Here is a 23,403-nt window from a genome sequence, read left to right on the forward strand (position 1 = left end):
AACAGACACAGTCCTTGCCCATGACATGAATGGTCTGGCTCCTCGGCAAGGAAAAAGTACCAGGGGTATATATGAGCAGGTGATCCCCAGAGGGGGCAGGAGCCACATTTCCTGGCTTCAGTGGCTTGTTGTGTTCTCTGCCTCAGGTTGGGGCCCCGAGGGCAGAGTCTAGCTGTGTGTGGGATGGCGCAGGTGCCAGGGAAGGATACTCATAGGGAGCTGCCGGAGGGGCAGAGCAGAGGGGAGGGGTATCTGCGGCTCAGACGGGTAGGGCAGGGGCTGGCCAACCCTATAGAGGCTACATCTGCCTTTGGGGACCCCCTCTGGTCCAATCTCTCTTCCAATCTCTCAGCCCTGAGTGGGTGGGGGTGCTGGGCAGTGGACGGGGGCATGACAGCTGGGAGGCCTGCCTGGGTGATGGGATCCATTTTCCAGTGGCAACGATGTGTGAAATGAAAATTGGATACAGCTGGCTGCGCCCTGCTAGGAGGCTTGGAAATGGGGAGGTGGGGGAGCAGGCAGGAAAGGTGGGGAGCTGAGGGGGTGTCCCTCCCCAGCTCCTTCTTGCTTGCTCACCAGGGTCTCCTTCGGACATCATACAGGTCGATCTTCTTGGGGGCTCGCCACGGGGTGGCTGAGGGAGGAGAGAAAGTGAGTGGGACCAGCAGGAAAGGGCTGACCTGGGTAGGCAGGCCTTGCAGAGGTGACTGGGCCACCACAGACTACAGGGCAGCCACTCCATCCCATGCCTCCAGGATGGGTGAGCTGGCAGATGGAGAAAGGAGGGGTGCTGGGCAGACAGGGGACAGGGGCTGGTACCTACCCGGGTAGTAGCGAGTGACTCCTGTGGCACTTCCGAAGACCTGCCACAGCAGCGTGGGGTCTTGCCTGCGGTTTTCCATGAACACATTCTCCAGGGCCTCTGTCCAGTTGAGCTCATTGAGGATGACGGTGGCTGGGGGGAAGCGGGGAGCTGGGGTGGGGAGCACCTGGGCTGTGTCTTGCCAAACCCACCACCACAACACTTATGCCCGTGCCCCACTCAGAATGCTCCACCTGTTCTCAGCCTATCCAGACCTTCCCTATTTCCCAGGGCCCAGCTGTGGCTGCCCCAGCTCCTCCAGGAAGACTTCCTGATCCTCACCCCTCCCAAGCTGTGAAAGGAACAGTTCAGCCTACTCTTCCTCCAGGCCCCGCATGAGTAGGCAGGGCAGCTGTGGCTGGTAGCTTCTGGAGAGGGGCTGCCCAGGTGGCAGGGTGCTGGGAGCTGGGAGCCCTCGGTCCAGCACGCTGCCTGGAGCTAGCGCTCGTCCCCCAGGAGCTCACCCATTCAGCATGCACTCCAGGCTGCAGCAACAAGAAAGCAATTAAGGGCCCGCTGATGGGGCTGGAATTATTCAGCTATTAAGGTACCTGATAAGCTGGAAGCCACTCAGCTCCATGATTAATCAACTGGGGCCAGAAGCAAGCAGGGGTGGGGGCGGGGGCTCTTAGAGGGGCAGGGGCGGTGCCAGATCCTGCTCCAACACAGGCACGTGTACTTGTACACGCATGCACACACGCACACAGCCTGCACCCCGCCAACAAGTACACCTGTGTCTAACCTGTGTGTTTCCAGCCAGATGGAACCCACCTGCCTAGCAACCCAGCTGCCACCATGGGCACGAGGGCACACACGCTCATGCCTACACACCACTCTGCACCTACAGGGGACACTCGTGGGTCCTGCTCACTACCCGCTACCATCAGTTACCCCATTCTCCCTTCCCCCCAACCCTTGTAGTTGCGCATGTGTGATCCCCTGTCCAGATCTATCCCTACACACACACACAGAACAAGGCTCCAATGGACTCCATCCTGCAGACCCTTCAACCTGGGCAGAGACCCAGGATGGTTTGAGCAGTACCCTCAACCCCCAACTCGGGGTGGCCCGATGTGTGTGTGTGACACATATTCTCATGTGTGCAGTGACCCTGTCCCTGGACACTTGGACAAAATGGCAGGAGCAGGACACAGCTGCTTCTGCCAGGCCTCTGTGCCTCCTTCCTCCTCCAGGGACATCCACCCTCTTTCTTCCCATGTAGAGCCCAGCCACTGTCACCCCGTACAGGGATCCCCATCAAAAATCTACCTCAAGTGAGAACCAGAGACCACCTTTAGCAGGCAGACAAAGGTAGAAAGCATGATTTACAATTCTCAAGCCTCTGCCCCAGCCCTGGGCACTGACACACTCCTGGGCACTCTCCTTCTGGCAGCCCCTCTGGAGCGTGGGGCCTCTGCTGTGTCTGCTGCCTGATCCTTGCCCCTGCTCCCACTCCCTTCGCTGTCTGTTCCTGTGGCTTCCCGTAACTGACCATAATGTGAAAACAAAACACATTTCGAGCATTGGCTGTGCTTATTGAACAGTATGTTATGGTCCTGTTTCTAATTTAGAAACTTAGTGAGTTGAACAATTTCTATTTTTCTCTCTAAGGAAAAAATAAAGCCAGGCCCTCCAGAGTTTCACAAAGTACTGTTTGCCCTGAGACAGTCTGCCCGGCAGGTCCCACCCCTCACTGTGCCTCAGTTTTCCCATCTGCACAATGACAAGCTTAGAGCAGAGGGGTGTCCCTGGTTCAGGTCAAGGGCCAAGAGGAGACCCCTGCTCTGCGTGGGCTGTCCATGCAGGTACCCGTGACCCCACACGCGCATACCCATACACGGCAAGGCACATTCATGCAAACACCCCTGCCCCCACCTGCAAAGGGCCTGCTATTCAGCCCCATGCGCACAGACCCGCACCCAGGTGCACATACTCTCAGATCACGCTGAGCTGGGAAAGGGGACCATGCCCCCTCAGGCAGGTGATTACAGATTTAATTAAAAGTGACACAGTAAATAAAAAACATATAAAATGCAATTTGTGTGGGTAGCGAGGGGTGACTGGAGAGGGCGGTGTGGCTCCTGTTTTAATTAGCATGCCTGCCTGTGATAGTGCCCCTCGACTGGCTCAGGCAGGTGGCCTGCGGGCAGCCTGCAGGGAGCAGGGGGGAGCATCCTTCCCCACCCTGGCCTGAGGCTGCCCGGAAGGCGTAGCTGACCCTGAGGTGGAGAGGGCCTCCCTGAGGACTCTGGGAATTCCCTGCATTCTAGAGCTGAGGCAGTGGCTCTGAGGCTTTTGAGTCCCAGCCCAGTGGGCTCCTTGGATTCCAAGGCTACTCTGTAGATGTTCATAAAACTATGTCAGAAACAACAGGCCTCAGTGCTTTCAATCCTGCTGCTGGAGCTCCCCATCCAGTGTTTGACTCTTGGCTTCCTCCCCCTTTACCTCCCAGGAGCTTCAGGAAGTTCCTCCTCATGTCTGACTCAAATCCTTCTAGCTATAGTGACCTCGTTTCCCCATTGTGTAAAACTGCCTTGTCCCTGGAGCTTGGACTGTCAACCACCCTCTTCCACATCCCCCTTCCCCACATCCCCAGCTCCTGGCTGCTCTTGGCAGGAAAACTTCCTACCTCCTTGGTTCTATGCCCAGGAGAAGTAGGGCAGTGTCATAGGGTTGGTATCTGTGAGGAGTGTTTTCCTGTCCCCCTGCCCTCCGTGTCCACCTGATGGGTTGCAGCTTCTCAACCACTTCTACTTGGGGGCAGGGAATGGGGAAGGGTGGTGAGGAGTTGCTTCAGGGGCAGGCGGGCACTCAGTCCCACATGTGGGGAATGGTGTGTGTGTATGTGCATTCGTGTGGGTGCCTGTGGACACGTGGGCAGGAGACCATGCATGCACAGGCATAGAGGCTCAGTGTTTTGCAACTTCTGAGTGTTAGGGTGAGGCTCTGCCTGTGAGTGCTTGATGCCCACAGGTGGGTGAATCTGAGAGGTGCACAGGAGTAATCTCAGGTGCAGGAGGCTGGAGGTAGATGGCACTGGCCTTCTGTCCCCAGGGACTCAAGAATGCCCTGGCAGTGGGCCTGCCCCCATGGCAGGTAGGATGGGCTGTCCCGATCGCTCTGCACACTCACAGCCTTTGTAGATGTCCGTGGGGATCTGTACAGCCGTGTATGAATAGTTGACCTTGTTCTTGAAGTTTGGGTCCTCGATGAAGTCCAGCCTTAGGGTGCTGGCCTTAGACCCCCTTTCCACATCCTCACTCTCAGGGTCGTCCTGCAGAAAGGGCAGCCCCCAGCAGTGTCAGGGGTTGTAAAGGCCTGCAAGTAGGGGCAGGGAGGGCCAGAGTCCAGGAGATAGGGGCATCTCAAAAAGAGGGACTATTGCAGTAGGAGACACAGATGGAGAGACACAGGGACAGATGGACACGGGGTTGGACCCCTCACCCAAGGGGCCTGTGACTCCCACTTCCTCCTGCCCACCCCACCCACCATCCCCACATTTGCTAAACCCAAATTCTAAAACCAAAACGAAACCAACCTCTTCTCCACATTCTTGAAAACCAATTAGGGAAGGAGGCAAATCATGGAGCCAGTCAGAAGGAGCGGGCTCCAGAATCTGCTTACAAGGATATGCCTTGTACAATGACAGGCAGGCCTCAGCAGTCCCTCCAGGAGCTCTGGGCCCCCACAGCCATCACTGGGCCCTGCCCAGCCCCTTCATGGAGTTCCTCTTGGAGCAGGGAGAGGGCCCTAGCCCTATCTAAGGCAGGGCACTATCCCCTGCAGCCTGACGGCTGTAGGGTCTGAGCTGGGGAGGCTAACCTGGGAGAGCTGGGCTGGGGGCTACCATTCAGACCTGCTGACCTCCAGAGGGAGGGTCTGTGGTGCCTGGTAGCAGCAGGACTGAAAGGGCCCCTGTTGATTTTCTAAAATGAGCCACAGCGGCCTGACAGGTGCCAATTATGGCATCTCACGGCCGGGCAGGCTGGGCATGCGCTGTACATCCCCGCCCACCATCACAGGCTGGCAGGAGTGGGTCTGTGACTAGTGTTGATGCCGCAGCCGATGGGAGTGGGGCAGGCTTGGGTGCAGGTGTGCAAGGGGGAGGGGAGGGAAGAAAGATGATGGTAGAGAGTGAAGGCAAAGAGGAAAAGCCAGACTGGGGAGTCAAGGGAAAGGAGGCTAAGGGTGGAGAGCAAAGCTAGGGGGCTTCCTAGGCTGGTAGGAGGGAATCATAAGCAGCTGAACACCCCATACGCTCCCTCACTGCCCCTCAAGGCCTCTGTGACCACCCTCAGCCCAGGCTTAGCTCATTCATTCTCCCCCATGGGTCCACGTGGGCTGACCCCCGCTGCCCACTATGACCTGGGCATGCTCCTCCCCTGTGTTTCTTCCTCTAGGCATTTGACCAAGCTGTGTCCAGTCTGGGGAAAGGGTGACCATGCCTCTCCACCCAGCCAGATGAGCTCTCCACACCCCAGGGGCACAGCTCTGAAGGGCCTGTGGCAGACACTCTTCATCTCTTTGAGGGTGGATTTTGTACAGCAGAATCCAAGCTGTCTGCTGCCCTCCCACTGCCCTTCTGCGGTGTGCCACCCGTCTGCCCACCCCTGGCACACCCTAGAAGCCCTCAGGTGCTGGGTAAAGCCAGGGCAGGCAGCTTTGGAACATGGAGGCCAGAGTGGGAGCGGCCGCCTGTGAGGCGTGCGCCACTCACGTTCCGCTCAGGAGGGGGAGGCGCGGGAGAAGAAAGCCCCCGAAATGTCAGCGGCAGATGAAGGGCACTAGAAAATGTAATCTCCCAACTTTCCCAACTAATGTGACATTTGGATTCTGTTCTGATAAGCTATCAGCTGGCAAACTTTTTCCTTCCTTTTCTTTCCCCCACCCCCACCTTCTGGCTGGTAATTTAAAAGTAAATGGTCTAGAAAGATCTCTAACTGTACCTCTGGCAAAGATTAAAAAAAACAGAGCAACACAACAAGCAGGGGAGTAGGAAAATGTGTGCGTGCTGTCATTTATACCAGGCGTTTGGCCTAGCTGACCCTAGTCTAGCCGGGCCCCAGAGTGAAGCTCCCTTGTCGGGCAATCTCTAGTCTCCCAACAGAAGTCCAAGAGGCTAGGGGCAAGGAGTCAATGATTTAGAGTGAGGGGCTGGGGCCCTGGATACAGTTGAGGCTGCTGGAGGTAGGTTCAGAGCATCCTAGTAGGGGCTGGGCACCAGGCTGGCCAAGAAGTCCCTCAGTGCCAACCCCCAGCCCAGGGGCTTTGTATGGTGGGCAACTATAGTCTCCTGGTTTATATTTAATGCCCTGATTGCTAAAATTACAGCCCGCTGCCAAGGGGGGTAAGGAATTAGATTCAGGGTCTAATTAAAGGTTCGTTCTTCATTTGAATTTCAGATTCCAGCTTTAATTTTAGCAACTTCTCTGGGAGCCACAGAGCTCAGCCAAGGGGAAGCACACCTGCTTGAGCCCACCCCGCTCTGTCTCGGGCCCTGTGCCCTCCTGTGGCTCTCCCAGGCCAGCCTGGTACTGCGGATCCTGCACAGGGATCCTTTCCAGCCTTCTCACCTCCTGGTGTCATTGGGTACCTCTCACTTGCCCCGGAAACCCACCAAGCCCGCAGGCTTGGAGAGGAAGACTGGATCTTGGGTCCTCCGAATCAGCAAGCAGTCCAGACACTATGCTGCTGTGACACCTCTGTTTACAGAGGGGACCGTCAGGTTCAACTATTTTTGCCTTAAAGTCAGGCAGAGGGTCTTGGGCCTTGACAAGCTCAGCAAACACTGTCTACTTCAAGTGCCCTACACCCTCAGACTCGTCTTCTCTACAGCCACCTCCCCTGCAAATAGTCATACAGCTTTCACACGAGTCTTCTGGTGACGGGGACCTCACTACCTCACAGGGCAGCCCAGGCGGACTTGAGCCAGTGAGTGATATGGAGGCAGAAGGGTGGTGTGGCTTTGGGCTCTCTGGTCAGTCCCAGTGCCACTACTTCTGAGGTGGGTGACCCCAGGTGAGCTCAGGGTCAGGGTCTGACGATGGGCCAGGCTGTGGGGTGCTTAGCACAGGGAAGGGAGCTGGCCTAACCTGGAAATGCACCTGGACATCAATGCATCCTGCTCACACCTGCTCACCTCCAGGAAGCCTTCCCAGCTGCTCCCTGTCTCCCTCCTCTCACTGCACTTAAGAGAGGCCCTCTCCATCTGGGACCTAAACTGCCCCATGCAGGGAGGGCCAAGCGCCTCACCACCTGCCCCACACTGCAGTCAAGTTCAGCCCACTAGTGCTCAGAGATGCAGCCCTGGAGGGGTCCGGACTTCTAGGGAGTTGTGGGAGGTGGACGATGGGGCCTGTGTCAGCACGGCTCTGCAGGGTTGAGCTCAGAATGCGTGGCGCTGAGTCCTAACATCCATTTTACAGCTGAGGCCACCAAGACCCAGCAAGGAGGTGTGGCTCAGGAGGGGGTGCTCACCAGCTCAGCGTCAGCCTTGGCGTCATAGTACACGATGTCTTCCTCCTGGTGGGGGGAGAGAGGCCTCAGCACTAGCTGCTCAGGGTCCCGAGACAGACAGGACTCCTAGCCTCAAGGCCTGCAATGGCACCCTTAGATTCCTTTGGGGCAGAGACTGTCCCTTTCCCCCACCCAGAGCCACCCTCCTGGAAGGGCTGGATGGGTCAGGGCTGGGAATGCAGCCAGGCCCATCTTCAGAGGCCCTGCACAGGCTCCAGGAGCATGCAGTACCCCTCAGCTGGAATTCCCTGGGCTTCCCTAACTCAGGGGCCAAGGGTCCTGGGTTGCAGCCTTCTAGGCTCTGTCTGCAGAGAGGCCGCTGAGGCAGCACCAGGGAGCGAGGAAGACAGAAAACAGAGCCGAGTTTGGGCAGGAGGGAAATAATGACTCGACGCTGCATCTTCCAATTTCTTCTATTAAAAAGCCTGCTCATTACGGGCATGTACTTATTAATTATCTGTGATTTGTTGTGAAATGCGAGGGGGTTTCCACAACAGGAGCGGGAGAAAACAAAGCCCGGCCCTGGCGCCTGCCTCCCGGTCCTCACCCGCCTGTGTGTGCCCCGCCCGTCCCTGGCCCATGTCTGCTTGCCAGTCGCCTGGGTTCTTGGCCATCTGTGCGTCATAATCACTGGCCGCCCCAGGGACCCGTAACACAAACGGGCTAATTTCATGTGTAATGATCTTTAATCAGAACCGAGCACGGCTGACAGAGGCCGCCAGAAGGTGAGCCCGGTGTCAGCCAAGTGCCACTGGCTCAGGAGGGGCTGCCACACTCTGCCCCCGTGGGCTTCAGGGCCACAACTCAGGACAGAGCCACTGTCCAAGTCACCCTCTCCAGGTGCTCCTCAGCCCTGTTCTGTACAGCAAAAACCTGCAGCGTGGCCCTGGTGGCCCCTTACTCACTCAGGGCTTGTTTCTTTGTGGTCTGCAGATGGGAGTGGTGACCAAGTCTGCTCCCCAGGGCCTGGCTGTGAAACAGCAGGCAGAGCCAGCCCTCACTCCACCAGGGCAGATGTTACCCTGGACACTCGCTTCCCAAGGCCCAGCTGGGGCTCACTCAGTGTGTGACCCCAGGACTAGACCACTCCCTCTCTGAGCCCCAGGCTCCCCAGACTCCCCAGGCAGGACTCTGGGAAGAGGCCTGGCTGTGGTGACTGCCCAGGGGCTGCGTCAGTACCTGGGACTGTTTCAGGGAACAGTCCTAGTCTGTCTCTCACCAGGGGTCTAGGGGCTGCAGGCCACCGGCTAAATGTGCAGGCTTAGTCCCAGCATTCTGGAATACTGACTGCATGCCTGGCACCACGAATGGGCAAGACCACAACTTCCAGAGGAACGTAAGACCAAAGGCGGCCCGAGAGTTCCAGCATCCGGGGCACCTGCCGCGTCTGGTGCTTTCTTACAGCAGCCCTATGACCCCATCAGTCAGACGCTTCGAGGGCAGGGAGAAGAAAGCCTTCGCACCCTGGCTCCAACCTGCCCTCCCAGTCTGTTGCCGACCTTGCCCACACCCACCACCCACCAGTGCAAGAAGACTGCGGCCCTGGTGGGCCTGGGGCGGGGGCGGAGGCCAGGCCCAAGCTGCAGGGGGCTCGGTCTTTCCCTGCGCCTGGCTCCAACCAAAGCGCGTAATGAAAGCTGACATTACATCAAACACAATAAGGAGTTTCAGTTGATGAAGATCATTCCTGAACACACAAACCCATTAAACTGAGGGAAAAAAATATCAATTCAACACACTCGCTGTGAAAAGAAAATGTGATTTGTTATCTAAAAGGGGGTTATAAACACAGCTCTGATGCTCTTTCCCTCCATAATGAAAACAGGCGGGTGCGGTGGGAGGACTGCAGATTACAACCTGGGGCCTCACTCACTTCTTAGGCAAACCTTCCACAAGGATGGGAAAGGACACAAGCGGGGGCTGGTCACTTGCAGCCCTCAGGAGCCCTGGGCTCCCCTCACAGGCTGTGGCTGGGACCTGCCTGCACCTGAGTCAACACTAGGCACCTCAGTGTTCACTGGGGCCACCTCTCCAGCTGCTCCAGGTGCTCCGCTTCTCTATTCTCCCGTTTCATGGTCTTAGTGGAACATCAGATATTGGTGGCGTCAAGGACATAGGGGGACATGTCACCCAGGAGGATTCTTAGCCCCCTGCAGATGACAGATGAGGCTCAGGATTCTGTATGGCCTCCCTGCCCCCCAGGGCTTGATGCATGTGGGAATGACCCCTCCCAGCCTCTCCTGCCTCTAGGAGGGCGAGACCATGCCCCTTCCTTGGTAAGAAGAGCATGGATGGTGGCACACAAGGTCATACATGTGAAAACATATCATAAATACATGTGACTGCTATGTATGAAGTGGTGTGGAGCTGGGGGTGTGGCAGGAGGGGGCCGTCAGGGTCAGGATGGGAGGGTCCCCGAGAAGGCCTCTGTCTGCTTGGGCCAACACAGTACCTGGGTTAAGCAACAAGGAGACAGTATTCTCTAGTGACTGAGTACAAGGGCCTCAGCAAAGAGTCCTGGCCTCAAATTCTGACCTGGACATGTGAGCTCTGGAATCCTGGGCAGTGAGTGAAGACTGAGGCTGAGCCAAAAAGGACCCAGCCTACTGGCTTGTCCCAGTGGCCCCCTGAGGAATTCCATGGGTCACCCCCGAGGAGGCAAGGCTGCCCAGTTAAATCATGCAGCCTCCATGAGGCTTCACCTCTGGGTCTCTATTTCCCCACTCGTAATATCCTCTGAGGGCGTGAAGAGAACAGGGAGCTGGGCCTCCCCAGGGGTAGGGACAACTCTGCCCATGAGTGAAAACCTTCTGTCTTTGCAACTCCACAGCCCAGAGGAGAGGCTGAGTGTGGAAGAGCCCCGGGTGGGGTGAAACGGGTGTCCCTAATGTCTGGGGTCCACTCCCCTGACATACCCTGTGTTACCTCATATTTTAGGGGCCATTTTGCCCAACTGGGCAGGAATTGGGGGAATCACCCACTCTGAACTCACACACATGCCCTCCCATGTGGACTTGGGTACACAGATAACAGGCGAGGGGCGGGGCAGGAGGGTCCATGTGACCCTTGTGTTGGTGACATACATTCTCCTTAGCAGGAGCCAAGCCCAAGAGAGGTGTGAGGAGGTTGGGTCTCAGGGAACAAGCTGAGGAAGTGAGCACGGGGTGAGCGGAGGAAGGGCAGTTGCCATCCGAGTTCAGTGCTTAGAAGGTGGCTGCCAAGGCCTGGCCAGACATGACTGCCGCCTGCCCACCAGCTGCCTGTGCATGCCCAGGCCAGCCACCCGCTGCACCAGTGAGGACGCTTGGCCTTCCTGCCCTGGCCTAGTGCCAGCTCAGCCCAGCCAAGAGGACGTTTTCTGAGACAGCCGTCTGTCGCTGGCTTGGCAGAGGCACGCAGGGGCCCTATGGTTGGGTCAGACCCTCAGGCCAGGAAGGCCACCTGTCCTGTCCAGCTGGCTCTTCCAGCCTGGACCAGCCCCCACACAGCCCTCCTTCTAGTCCCTAGGCAGAGCTCCGTCCACTCCCACCATCATGTTCCCCAGGGCAGGGTTGTGTCCTTCCCTTACACTTCCCAGGGGAGGGCTGTCTCTTCCATTCAACTCCCAGTGCATGGCTTTGTTTCCTGTAGGCCCTGGTGTTGGCACTGAGGCCCTGGGGCCAATGGTCACTCCCCCCTCCCCTACCCATGCCCTGGCCCAGCTCCTCCCTGGTGGTGGTTTCGGTGGCACACAGTGTTGGCATAGTATGGTGCTGGCACCAAGTGTGGTCTGGCAGGTGGCACCTCTTCATCTATCCTAAGCGTTATGGGCACCAGGGCACCTGCTGCCCGCCTGTGGGGGCATGTGAGGCATTGTCTGCTAATCAGGGCCATCGTTTCCCTAGTGTCCCAGGGTCTGGGTTGGCCAGGGACGAGGAAGGGGGATAGGAGTTTTACATCCAGGCATTGCCCTCTTGATCTCTTGTCCCAGCTCTGACCCTGCAGACTCCAGGATCCCCTACCCCCCAGGCTGAGGTCAGTGGAGTTGTGGGCATGTGGATATGGGTTATACCACTGATACCATTGTCTGTTCCTCAGAGGTTTGCACCTGGACCTGCTGTGTGCTGTCAACACAGGGACGGCCACACCCGGCTGATGGTGCAGTGGATTCCTGTCGCCACATGAGCCAAGCATATCCTCTGTGGCCAGAACAGTTGGGCACCATCCTCCCCATCTCAGAGGTAAGAAGACTGCTTCTGGTCACGCTGTCACTGCTGTGGGCAGTGGGGGCCGATCCTAGGGTTGGGGCTAGAAAAGGGAGTCCTAGGCAGAGATCTGGAGAGAGAGGCTTTGCACTGAAGGAGGGGTAGTTAAGGGCATTCCTAGGAAGAGGGCCTGAGTTTGAGGCTGGAATTGTGGCACAGGCCAGGTGCCTCTCCTGAGTGCTGGGGGAACATGGCTCCTTGTCTGTCATCTCCTGAAGGTCGTTGGAAGGATGTGGTTTCAGGGGTGGGTGGTGTGCCTGCAAGGGACAAAACAGCATCCCTTCCCAGCCTCAAGTCCCTGCACCTTCCCCTGGCATGGACAGCCCCTCCTGCAGCCACTGCTGCCAGCTCTCCCTGGCAGCCCAAGCATAGCTGGCTGGTGTTGGGCTCTTGGACACACCATTAGCATTGATGCCTTTCAGCCTGGCAGTTGTGGCAGCAGCAGTGCTTCCTGGGAGGAACAGTGACCCAGTAGATGGGAAGGAGGGAGGTGACTACAGCCCCACCCACCCTACCTGAGACACCAGTGGGATAGGCCAGCAGGCATCCAGCGGGATGTGGCAGGGAGGGAGAGGAACAAGGCCGGGCGCAGCTGGCCCTGTGGTCAGGGCTGCCTGTGGTCACACCCACAGCTAGGGGCACCTCAGGTCAAGCCAGGGGGAGAGGAGCAGCCAGGGCCCTTTACTGCCTCATCTCAGGACAGAAGTACTTAGGGCCCAAGGGCTGGTGTGGCCAGAGATGCGCCCATGCCATTAGCGGCTTGGCACCCATGTAGCCTGACATGTACAGTGATTCCTTCACACCCCAGAGCTGAGCTCACAGGCAGCACTGGCACCAGTCAGTCCTTTGCCAAATGGGGAAACTGAAGCCCTTGCCTGGGTCCCACAGGGACTGTGAGCAAGTAGCACTGGAGTAGCAGAGAGGGAGAGAAGGGTCAGTCCTGTCTCCTGGGGAAGGGGGGTTGGTTTAGGGAGTAACTAGCTCATTCATTTGTTTACCTTAGAAAATCACCTTTCATTTCTAATCTCATGTGAACTCCCTGAGGGCAGCACCCAGCACCTGCCAGGGGTAAACGAAGAATGCCACGGTGTGGGCAAGGTGAGACAGCTCAGCATGACCTGGGGGATGGGGACTGGGGAGGAACAGATTTAGAGCTTGGATCATAGGCATGAGCCCCTGACACCCGATAGCCGGCTGTGAATCTCTGCCACCAACAGGTAACCTCCGGTAGGTCTATCCACTCTGTGCTTCTATTTTCTTGTCAAATAGGGACAATAACCCCACTGCTTCCTAGAGCAGATGTGCCTGGCCCAGAGCTGGAGCGAGTCAAGTCTGCCACCCCCAGCCTGCCCCTCCCTGTGTTTAGCACAAGACTACTAGGAGGCGCGGCTCAGACACCCGAGCAGCTGTGGAGGACACAGGAGCCCTGCCAACTAGTCTGGTTCTCAAGGGTTACATCATCCTTGGCACTGGGGCTTCCTTGAATCCAGGAAGAGCCCTGCCTCCATCTGATGCTGGCTGGAGGGCAGGTGTATCTAGCCCCAGGCAAAATCAAATACAGCAAGGAACTGGCGAGGGCAACTCAGGCCTAGGCTGGGATGGGTGAGGCTCCCCTTCACTCCCCCATGCACTAGGCCCTCTGCGCTCAGCTTCTTGCATCTCTGCTCCAAGAAGCGAGCCTGAGCTCCTTCTGAGGTGGAAGGAGAGGCTTTTGTGACCATGGCAGCCCAGTCCCCTGAGCCCAGACTGAGGGCCTCCTGGGTGGACAGGTTGCTGTTCAGGGAAGTCAAGGAAGGAAAGTCGGGGAAGGGCATCTGGTCCCCTTTTCCCAGCATCTCCTGCAGGTCACTGTATTAAAGCCTCTGACAAGTCCTGAAGTCCAAAGGCCTCTGACCCAGGGTCTCTCCAAGAATCTGAACACCTTATCTGGGGAACACAGGGAACACCACTTTCAAGCAGCCTTCCCACTCACGGGTGACTCCGCAGCTCCTCTGGAGTGAATGTGGACTCATATCTCACTGTATGCCCAGCAGTGAGGGGCACCTGGAGCAGCTGCTGAATGTTGGACACAGACTTCTGGCTCTGTTCCACAGACCCCTCCGTGTCCCTCATGTGTCTGCGTAGCTCCCATCCCCCCGGCATTCACACCCACCCATGGATGGGCATGCCCTGAGTGCTGGGCAGGGTGCTGGGGCTCCTACCTTGATGTTGTCCTGCCAGCGGTGTGCTTTCTGGAAGTTCTCTGCAGCATCAGCCAGTCTCTAAGGGACAGAGCACAGGGAGGTCAGAGGCTGAGGAAGGCAGCCTGCCCTATGCCCACCCCAAAGCCTCTCCATCCCCAGCACTCCCTGGGGCCAGGCTGGACTGGGGACTCCCTTCCCCTCATCCTATGAGACCCTCAGAGATTCTCTGCCCCAGATACTCCCCAGCTTGCTGTGTGGGCACCTCCTTGACCACAGCTGGGTCCATGCAGGAAAGGTGAAGCCTGTGCAGTGACCCCAGTGGCATCTCCATGGGACTCCTTGTACTAAGCCAAGCCCCAGTGCCACTCTCTACCCCCCACACACTTGTATCACCCCAGTGCCAAGAGGAAGCTCCTCTGGAGCCAAGGTTGAGCTGCAAGTTAGAGAGTGCTTCGCCTTGCCCTGCCCTTCTGCCAGCTACCCAGAGCCCCACAGGAGGGGCCCACAGCCCACCCTGCCCACCCAGGCCCATGGTCCCTCTCCCAGAGTTCCTGAGCCCCTTCCCACAGGGCTCCCAAGCCCCCTCTCCATAAGAGCCTCTCCTGTTCTTTGGGGCTGGTTCCAGTGGCCTCTTGCAACAAAGCCCCTGTGCCTGAGAGCAGAATGTCCCTCAGGGCATAGCTGTGTGCCTGTCCATCCTACACCTGCCACTGGGCACACTGGGTGCCAGACTGCGCTGACTGGTGGAGGTGTGACAGGCCTGGTCCTGCCTCTCACAGCTCACAGGCACGACCTCGCAGAACCACCATGGCAGGAGAGGTTGAGGGGCAGGAGGCGCAGTGCTGTGGAGCTAGGGACCTCAGGGAAGGCTTGCTGGAGAAGGCACTGGGGCCTGGCCACCCTCTGGGCCTAAGCCCAGGTCACCCAGACATTCTTATTAGGTACTTTCTAAGGATCTCGTCTCTACAGGAAACCTTGGGGCCCCCAAGGATGGAACTGAGTCTGGCCCTGGGGGACTTCTGCAGAGCTGAAAGCAGTGGTGTCCTGTCAATCATAGTGACAACCATCACTATCAACTGGCCACCTACTGTACACCGAACCCTCCCCTGGCCAGTGACTCGTGTGCTGTGCACCTTGTACCATTCACAGTGTGCCTGGCGTGGGGCCATTGTGGCCCTCCTCAGATGAGGACGGCCAGGCACAGAGACGGCGAGCAGCCTGCCCAAGGTCACAAGGTGAGTCCGGCTCAGGCTGGGTCCTGGAGCCCAGCCCTCACCATTGCATTTGTCTTGCTCCGCCAATGACCGAGATCCAAGGACCAGCCTCTGTTGGGCCCGCCATGCCCAGTGAGGCGCGTGGCTCTGGTCTCTCACCCCACCCCACCCTGTCCCACGGTGGAGCAGGCGTGTCCCACCTCCAGGCCTACAGCCCTACTCAGAAGGTCCTGCCCCTTGGTATTCAGGACACCTCAACCCCATCTTTGAGTCCAGGCCTGATATGACATGTGGGCTCCGGAGGGGACGTCCTCCTAAAGCCTGTCAGCTGCCCATTAGGGAGAAGTGGGAGTCAGGTCATGGAGGCCGGCGTTTCCTCCTCTGAAGCATGGACTAGCAGGGCAGGCAGCAAGGTGGGGCCTCCTGTGGAGCTGTGGTCTCTGCTCTCCTGGGGCAGGGTGTCACACCCCCATAGTTAGAGTGGCTGTCCAGGGCCATCCCCAGTCTCATTGGGCCGGCTCCCCCTCCTCAGGCCAAGGACACTGAATGGTGGGGAGGCTATGAGGCTGGGGTCCCGGGAGCAGGGAGAGAAAGTGCCTCTTGGGGTCAAACCCTCTCACCCCACAGAGCTTGGCCCTCCTGGCCTCTGCTTCCCTCTCCTTTGTAGGCTCAGTCCTCTGTCCCCCACCACCCTTAATTGCAGGGCCTGCTTGGCTGGGACCCACACCCTCTTCTCTCCCCAGCCCAGCCTCACACTCCTAGGGTTTCGGGGGCCCCAGGTCTCTCTACTCCGTGACGCCTCCCATGTCTTGCCTCCAATCCTGGCCCTCCTGAGCTCCTGGACACTTCCCTGGAGTGACCCTCAGACCCACCTGAGCTCAGAGTGCCCTCTGGGGCAGGCCACCCACCCTGGCCCCTCTGCCTCCTCCATTCCACTCCTGGCATCCCTCACACCACCTCCTGTGCACCCCCAGCTCAGGCTCCGTCCTGCCTGGAACCTGTGTCCTCTCATCCTCGTCACCTATTCTCCACACAACACCTGGAGCCTTTTCTCCAAATATAGATCTGGTCATGTCACCATCCCCTGTGCTGAAACCCTTCAATGGCTCCCATTTCTCTGCACGTAAAAGGCACAACCTTCTCGAGGTCCTGTAGGGCCCACCAGACTCCTCTTCTTGCTTTTCAATCCTGGAGCCTCCTCTTGGCCTAAACCACAAATGCCCACCCACTGATCCCAAACCCAGGGATGGATGAGGTCCCCAATTCATAAGCCTGCAGTTCCCTTGTATAGAGGGCATTATTGTGTGACTTGTACGGTTCACAACACTTGTCACCAGAGTTAGTCGAGCACCTGCAGTACAGCAGGTGCTGGGCTCAGTACTTGGCCTGGAGGCTGTGTAAAGCCCGACGAGGCAGTGCGTGGGTCGAGCCTTTGTCATCACTGTGCCCCTCCTTCCTTACCTGGTGACCACTACCTTCCCAGGGACACCAAATCTTCCTCAGAGTGGGGCTCTGCTGAGGCCCCTGTCCTTCCCTGAGGTTGAGACTGGGGCAAAATGGGAGAAGCAGATGCAGTCTCTTGCCGCAGAAAAGCCAAAGGGTCGATGGGGCTGCAGATGCTACACTGACACTAGTGGGAGTCTCCAGGCTGAGCCATGACCCTGAGGAACTGTGTTCTCCTGCCCCTGCCTCTACTCCTGGCCAGGAGGTGCCAGCTCCTTCACCCTCTGAGGGCTCAGCTCTGACCGTGAAACCTCTGGGCCCCAAAACATGGGGCTACAGGCCCCTCTGGCTCCAGAGCCTAGCAGACAGGGCAAGGGAGACCCAGAGAGGGAGGCCCCAACCCCCAGCCTCCTTGAGCTCATGGAATCCCGTGGGCTCAAAGGCCTGGGTCAGCTCACTGACTCATGAATAACGGAGTCGTAATAGCCACAGCAAAAGGATTACTTTTAATCCTCAGTAACGATCAAGCCATTATTATTTTTTCGGTGTTACAGATCAATCAGTCCATCCCTGGGCACTGGACGTGTGGAAATTGCTAAACAGGCAGGCCCAGTGGTGGGGGAGGAAGGGCCGAGGCAGCTGGTGGGTGTAGTGGAGTGGGCAGGCTTCGGCCATGAGGTTCCATCAGGCCTGAGGATGAGAGGACTGGGACCACCCCTGGGGTGCATGAGGGACCCTGAGCAGAGATCAGAGCCTGGACCCTGGAGTCCCCGAGCCCTGGCCCGGGTTCAAAGTTTGACTTTCTAGGAGCAGGGTCTTCACCACTCTGGTCCTCAACATCCTGCCTATAAACTGGACATAGTAACTGCACCCACTCAGGGTGGCTAGGCTCTTGGCAGCCCTCTTCCTCCAACCCTCAGCAGCTGCACACAGGCAGCCAGTCCCCTGAGGTTTCTCTTGCTGGCTCTTGCCCAGCTCTGGGACCTCCTGCTATCTGTTCTTTCTGCCTGGTTAGCCCTATCAGACTGTGTTACCTCCCCTGGAAACTTCCTTTTAACTTTAACCAGCCCTCTGGACAAGGTGGGCTTCCCTCCCCTCTGCCAAGCAGGACGTGTCCTGAGGCAGGGATCTCCAAGCTTAGCTCCAACTGCCTGGCCCAGGCTGAGCACCCAGACCTTGGGCTCCTGTCCCCATAGAGCTGACAACAGTCAGGCCTGCTGAGGGCTGGCAGGGAGACCGTGCCCACCCTGCCCCACCCCTGGAGGTTCATCCCTCCTAGCACTTCCCTTCCACCTCTCCCTGGTCCTCCTGATGGTTTGGGGACAGGCTGGAAGGGGCAAGAAACTGAGGCCCAGAGGCGAGGGAAGAACCTATTAGGATACCACGCAGGGCAGGGACAGGGCGCCTCCCTGTCTCTGGAGTGCCTGCCTGTCTTGGGGAGATGCACTCCATTCCTAGCCCTGACCCCAAGTGCCTGGCCCCCTGGGAGCGATTCCTTGCTTGGGCTCTGGGTTCTGCTCCTGGAGCTGCCTGCAGTCTCTGGTTGCCCTGCTACCAGGCCCTACACATGCTGCTGCCTCCCAGGCCACTCCTGCCCAGACTCCTCTAGCTGCATCCACTTCCTGACCCTGACGCTCAGCGAACCCTCTTCCATGTCTGCTTTCCCCTTGAGCGCTGGGTTTGGTGGGTAAGTGTCTAGTGGCTGTCGAGTTTATGGTAACTTGGCCCTGGGCATACAGTAGGTGCACAATGAATGTCTGCTAAATGAAGATTGGGGTGTCTCTGGACCTGTGTAGAGGCCTGGGCTTGAGTCTGGCTCTGCCCAGCCAGTTGTGTGACCCCGGGTGTGTAGTTTAACCTCTCTGAGTCTATTTTCTTCAGCACATCCTGGGGGATAATGGCTACCTATGGCAATGCTATGAAGTCACTGATGGTGCCTTGTCTGGCCCGTGACGTCCCCATCATGACCAGGGTATTGGAGGGAACCTCAGTGGGACTGTTGAGTGGGGATGCTCACAGCCAAGTCCATCATGGTAACAGCAGGCATTTCAGAGGCAATTATCAGAGAGTTTCACTTAATCAATTTCCCTCAGCTCTGGGAACCGTTCTTACAGGAAAAGGCAAGAAAGAGGAGGACTGGTCATGCACTGGGCTGGGGACAACACTCCCCTGGGGAGCAGCCCCTGCACAGATACCTGCAAATCTCACTACATTAAACAGCTTTCAATTGCAGTGGGAGCTGAGACAGTCAAGAACCTGAGATCAGGGACCTGGGGCCAGGATGGGCACCCCTCAGAGCCCAACACCTGGGATAGGAAGGCCCCCTGCATGCTAGGAGGGGAGGGCCTTGGGTGATGGGGGGCTGGGGCTCTTGGGTGCTCTCACCCTCTTAGAGGGCCTGCTCACCCCCACCCCCAGGCTAGGGGCTCCCCACTTTTCCTTGGCCTACTCTCCTCACCAGCCCTCACCTGGGAGTCCCTCCATGCCCAGTGCTGGTGGCTCAGAAGGGTCTGAGGAGTAACTGCCCATCAAATAGGACTTTTTCTGCACAGCCCAGAGGGAAAGGCTGGAAGAGTTCTTTGGTCTTAATTAGTTATGGTTACTCCCACTTCCTAGAGGATATGAGAGGCTTAGAAGAAAAGGCCCTGAACCCATGGGGTGCAGGATGTTGAGATCTAGGGCAGTGAGGGCTGAGCCAGGCAGAGCTGTGATGGAGTGTGGGCTCCAGGGTGGAGGCTGGGGGTAGTATGCCCTGAGAATGCTGCTGAGGGCTGCAAGGAAGGAAGCAACGACAAGGTATCACCAGGTGTGGTCCAGTGCCTACCGTGGGTGAGGGCTTCACTGCTGCCTCCCCAGCAAGACTCACGAGAAGTAGATTCTCCTTCTCCCCTCCTTTTACAGCCGAGGGAATTGAGGCTCAAAGTATTAGTGTAGCTGCCCCAGACCCCTAGGGAGGAAGAGGGGGCATCAAACCCAGGTTCACCTGATGGTAAAGCCCAGCAGTGTTGGACAGTGACTGTCCCAGGGAAGGACCACCCCTGGCCAGGTGGGGGCCTGGCTGGTTGGGCTCAGGTCCCTCCTGCCACCCCTCAGAGTGGTCCCTTTGCCCTCCTAGGAGAGGGGATCAGTAACTGGCCTTCCAGCTATCCCTCTGAGTTGCCCCCACAAGCCTTGGTATCACTGGGTCCAGGCCACGGGAGGGGGAAAGTACCAGGATGCCCAGCAGCCCCTGCCTAGCCCAGCACTGGTCCCATTGCCACCCATCTTCCCTCCCCACCTGTGGGTCCTGCGTTAGCTGTGTATTGTGCACAGAAAGATACTAAATACAGATTTCCAATTTCCAGAGCTGTTATGGTCTAATGAGTAAATAATATACATATTTAAAACTGTCTAAAAACATATCTGCATAATTAAAATATCTGCATAATAATGAAGCAAGATGCAGCTCTGCAGGAGGGAGCTGAAGCCCCAGGGCTGACAGTAGGGACAGAAGTGCAGGTGGGGTCAGGGGGCCGTGGCTCTGTGGGCCTCTGCTGCTGCTGCTCCAGCCTTGAGCAGACATTTGTCTGTTCATCCACCTCCTGCTCCAAGCAGGTGCATCCACAGTCAGGGACCAGGAGAATCGCCACTTGGCCCTGTCCTGGCACCACTTGTGGTCTGAGGGAGGCTTTGTGTGGACAGACAGTGCCTGCTACGTGCATGATGGCCGCCTCAGCGACTTTGTGGCCCTCACACGATGTGCTCAGAGCTTTATGGACACAATCTCACTCACTACAACCTTCTGAGGGCAGGTCTTGCCCTGACCCCACATTTTGCTGGGTTCTGAGGCATGAAGAGAAATGTAGCAGGATGGGCAGCGAGGGTCAAGCAGGATCCGTGACTTACGCGCTGAGGGTGATGGAGACACGCCAGTGGCTGTGCTTTCCTGTCGGGTGCACTGCTGATATGCGTGCCTCCTGGGACAGGACAGGTGCCCAGCCTTACCCATCCCTCAAGGCCCCTTCCTTCGCCCCTTGGCTGCATCTACGCTGGACACACTTGGCTCCTGTCCCATCTGTATTTTTTCCTTAAAAATTTTGTTATAGTTTTTATTAATTAATTATTACAAGACAAGGTTGCTCTATGTTGCCCAGGCTGGTCTCAAACTCCTGACCTCAAGTGATCCTCCTGCCTCTGCCTCCCAAAGTGCTGAGATTACAGGCATGAGCCACCACGCCCAGCCCATGACACATCTTAAAGTTCAAACCTACTCTTTTTGTATTAACCATGTTTACAACTTAAAGATAAAATGACCACCAGAGCAATAAAAAACACTCAAACTCCAGACCACAATTCCAGCAAACAGAAGCCTGCAAAGAAAATAAACATTTCTGGCACAGAGGGTGCCTCAGGGGAAGGCTGGCATTGGAGGTCATTGCCGCTATTGGCAGCAACAGGCTCCCTGACCTTTTCCCTCACAGGACTCATGCGTCTTCTGCGAGTTGATAAAAAAAAAATTAGTAAAATGGATTTTTATTTATTTATTTTAAAAAGGTCAGAATCCATGTAACACGGAAAAACCCATTCGAGTTGTGGTCTCCCTCTGCAGCAGGGCGGCCGCCACTCCACCCGGGCCCAGGCGTGCTGGCTCCCTGTGGGCGCCATGAGCTTGGTAATCAGTGCCTGCACCCCCTCGGTCCAGCCTGGAAGGGGCAGGCTGTGCTTCAATTTCCTAGGAAAAATATGAAGAAATGAGGGGTGGCCTATGATGGAGATGCAGAGGGAACAACTGTGACCAGCCAGGGTGGGGAACCTGGTATCCCAGAGGCTGGAATTTCAGGTCAGACAGAATTTCCCAGAATATCCTGGGCTCCCAAAGATCCTTGCTATGTTGTATTTTGCCAAGAGAGGACACTTTAAAAAACTCCCACTCTCTCTCATTACTGTTATGTTACCAAAAAGTGAACATTTTATTTTTATTTTTATTTTTATTTTTGAGATGGAGTCTTGCTCTGTTGCCCAGGCTGGAGTGCAGTGGTGCGATCTCAGCTCAATGCAACCTCTGCCTCCCGAGTTCAAGCAATTGTCCTGCTTCAGCCTTCTGAGTAGCTGGGACTATAGGTGCCCACCACCACATTTGGCTAATTTTTGTATTTTTAGTTTCACCCTGCTGAAACAGGGTTTCACCATGTTGCCCAGGCTGATCTTGAACTCCTGACCTCAGGTCATCTGCCTGCCTTGGCCTCCCAAAGTGCTGGGATTACAGGTGTGAGCCCCTGCACCCGGCCAAAGTGGGCATTTTAATATCAAGAGGAGGAAGGCCATGAGCTCTGAGATCCCTTCCCAAGGAAGTAAACGAAGTGGCACTCACAGGTGCTAACAGGTATTCCACTGGCTTTCATTGCTTTTTTGCTTTAAACTGGAACCACAATCAATAAAGAGAAGGTCGGGTATGTCCTGGGATAGGAGCCAAATGTGTCCAGTGTGAACAGGGAGGGGGTGAGGAAAGGGGTCTCTGTGGCTGGGCTGAGCATTTGCAGAAACCAGCTTGAATTTACAGGCCAGTTTTCTGGAACTGGGCGTGAAACCCACCCTCTGGAGATTTCAACTCTGCAGCAGCAGGCTGAGTCAGAAGGAGGTGTGGGCGGATCTGGACAGCCGCATGCTGGAAGCTGCAGGAAAGGTCTGGCCTCAGGGCTGCAGGTCTCTGCCTTACCTAGTCCCCTGGTGAGCTCCCAGGTCTCCTGTTGAGCACTTGCAAGAGGTGCCCCAATGAGAAATAAATCAATACATGCAACAAACTGCTTCAGGTCCACATTTGGACTGTGGCTTCAGAACCCAGCTGTATGGAGGCACCTCACCCCCAAGGAACCCAAAGCTGAAGGCTACTCCAGGCTGCTGGGGCTCTTTCCAAGATACTGCCCTGCTCAGCCCCATCCCACAAGGGCTCAAATGGGTGGGAATCCACCAACCTAGCTGGCACCCCTCCTTAAACCCCAGCATGAAACTTATGCATCTCCACAGGTCAGTCAGTCCCTGGGAACCCAGGTGGAATTTCTCAGAATTTTGCCAGTTTTGTGTCAGTTTTCCTCCCTCTAAATTATGATCCATAATTCATCAACATTTCTCTCATCCTTAGAAAAAACCATGCAGATAGCATTGGGTGAGGGTACCCATACGGGGGCTGTCAGCCACTCTGGGCAGGGGAGCAGGGACACATCCTTATCTGAGTGCTCTCTGGAGCATGGTGCTGCATCCTGTCCCCTCGTCAGGCCCCATTCTAGAAATGTGTGTGGGCATGGGGGTGGGTGTTGAGTGTGACAGTGCCCTCCTTCCTTGTTCTGCCACAGAGGCCAAGGAACCCAAGTTCCTGGGGCTCAGCAATTGACCCACCACATAATTGGGGGAGCACTGCCCTCACCTCTCTGTACCTTGATCTCTCACTTATAACAGGGAGGGAACAAAACCCTGCCTGGGCCCCTCCCAGGGCTGCGAGGACATGGATGGAGAGCAGGGCATAGACAGGGAACAGGATGGGGACTCACTTTGGAAACTGAAGACAACTCCAGGTTCTGGGCTGCACCTTCCCTTACCTCACTCCAGGGGCCTCCTGACTGGTTCCCCCTCCCCCAAACTCAGCTTCTCTCTTGGGCCTTCTGAACTTGGCCTGACCTGTTTTCTTCTGCAGCTTGTGCCAACGGGCTGCCCTTCTCCTCAGCACCAACTTCGCCGAACATTTTGTTCATTACCCCACTGCGGCCCTGCTTGGCTTCCAGCCCCACTTCCGAGACCCCCTCCTTGCCTCGCTGACCAGACCTCTCCTGAGCCCACAACCCATCTTCAAACTCTCAACCCAAGCTGATTGGCACGAACTCATCTGCCCGGGCCCCCACACCTTCAGGTCTCCCCAACAAGTTCTGTGACCTGTCCGTGTTTCCTGGATGCCTGGACCACTCCTCCCT

The 23,403-nt window shown here is 57.0% G+C and overlaps 1 protein-coding gene across 10 annotated transcripts in view; it reads right to left on the reverse strand.

The window, feature by feature from the left end:
* Positions 1-23,403, reverse strand: part of CACNA2D2 (calcium voltage-gated channel auxiliary subunit alpha2delta 2) — a 140,233-nt gene that overhangs the window by 17,650 nt on the left and 99,180 nt on the right. For all 10 annotated transcript variants that reach the window (XM_015445947.3, XM_015445948.3, XM_045386206.2 and 7 more), the window contains 5 exons: positions 13,824-13,883; positions 7,340-7,384; positions 3,995-4,136; positions 824-955; positions 577-634 (listed from right to left, as the gene is read on the reverse strand). In XM_015445947.3, the coding sequence (XP_015301433.3) occupies positions 577-634; positions 824-955; positions 3,995-4,136; positions 7,340-7,384; positions 13,824-13,883 (437 nt within the window). The remainder of the gene's footprint in view (positions 1-576; positions 635-823; positions 956-3,994; positions 4,137-7,339; positions 7,385-13,823; positions 13,884-23,403) is intronic.

This window comes from Macaca fascicularis, chromosome 2 (assembly GCF_037993035.2).
Source record: "Macaca fascicularis isolate 582-1 chromosome 2, T2T-MFA8v1.1".
In the NCBI taxonomy this organism is placed as follows: Eukaryota; Metazoa; Chordata; class Mammalia; order Primates; family Cercopithecidae; genus Macaca; species Macaca fascicularis.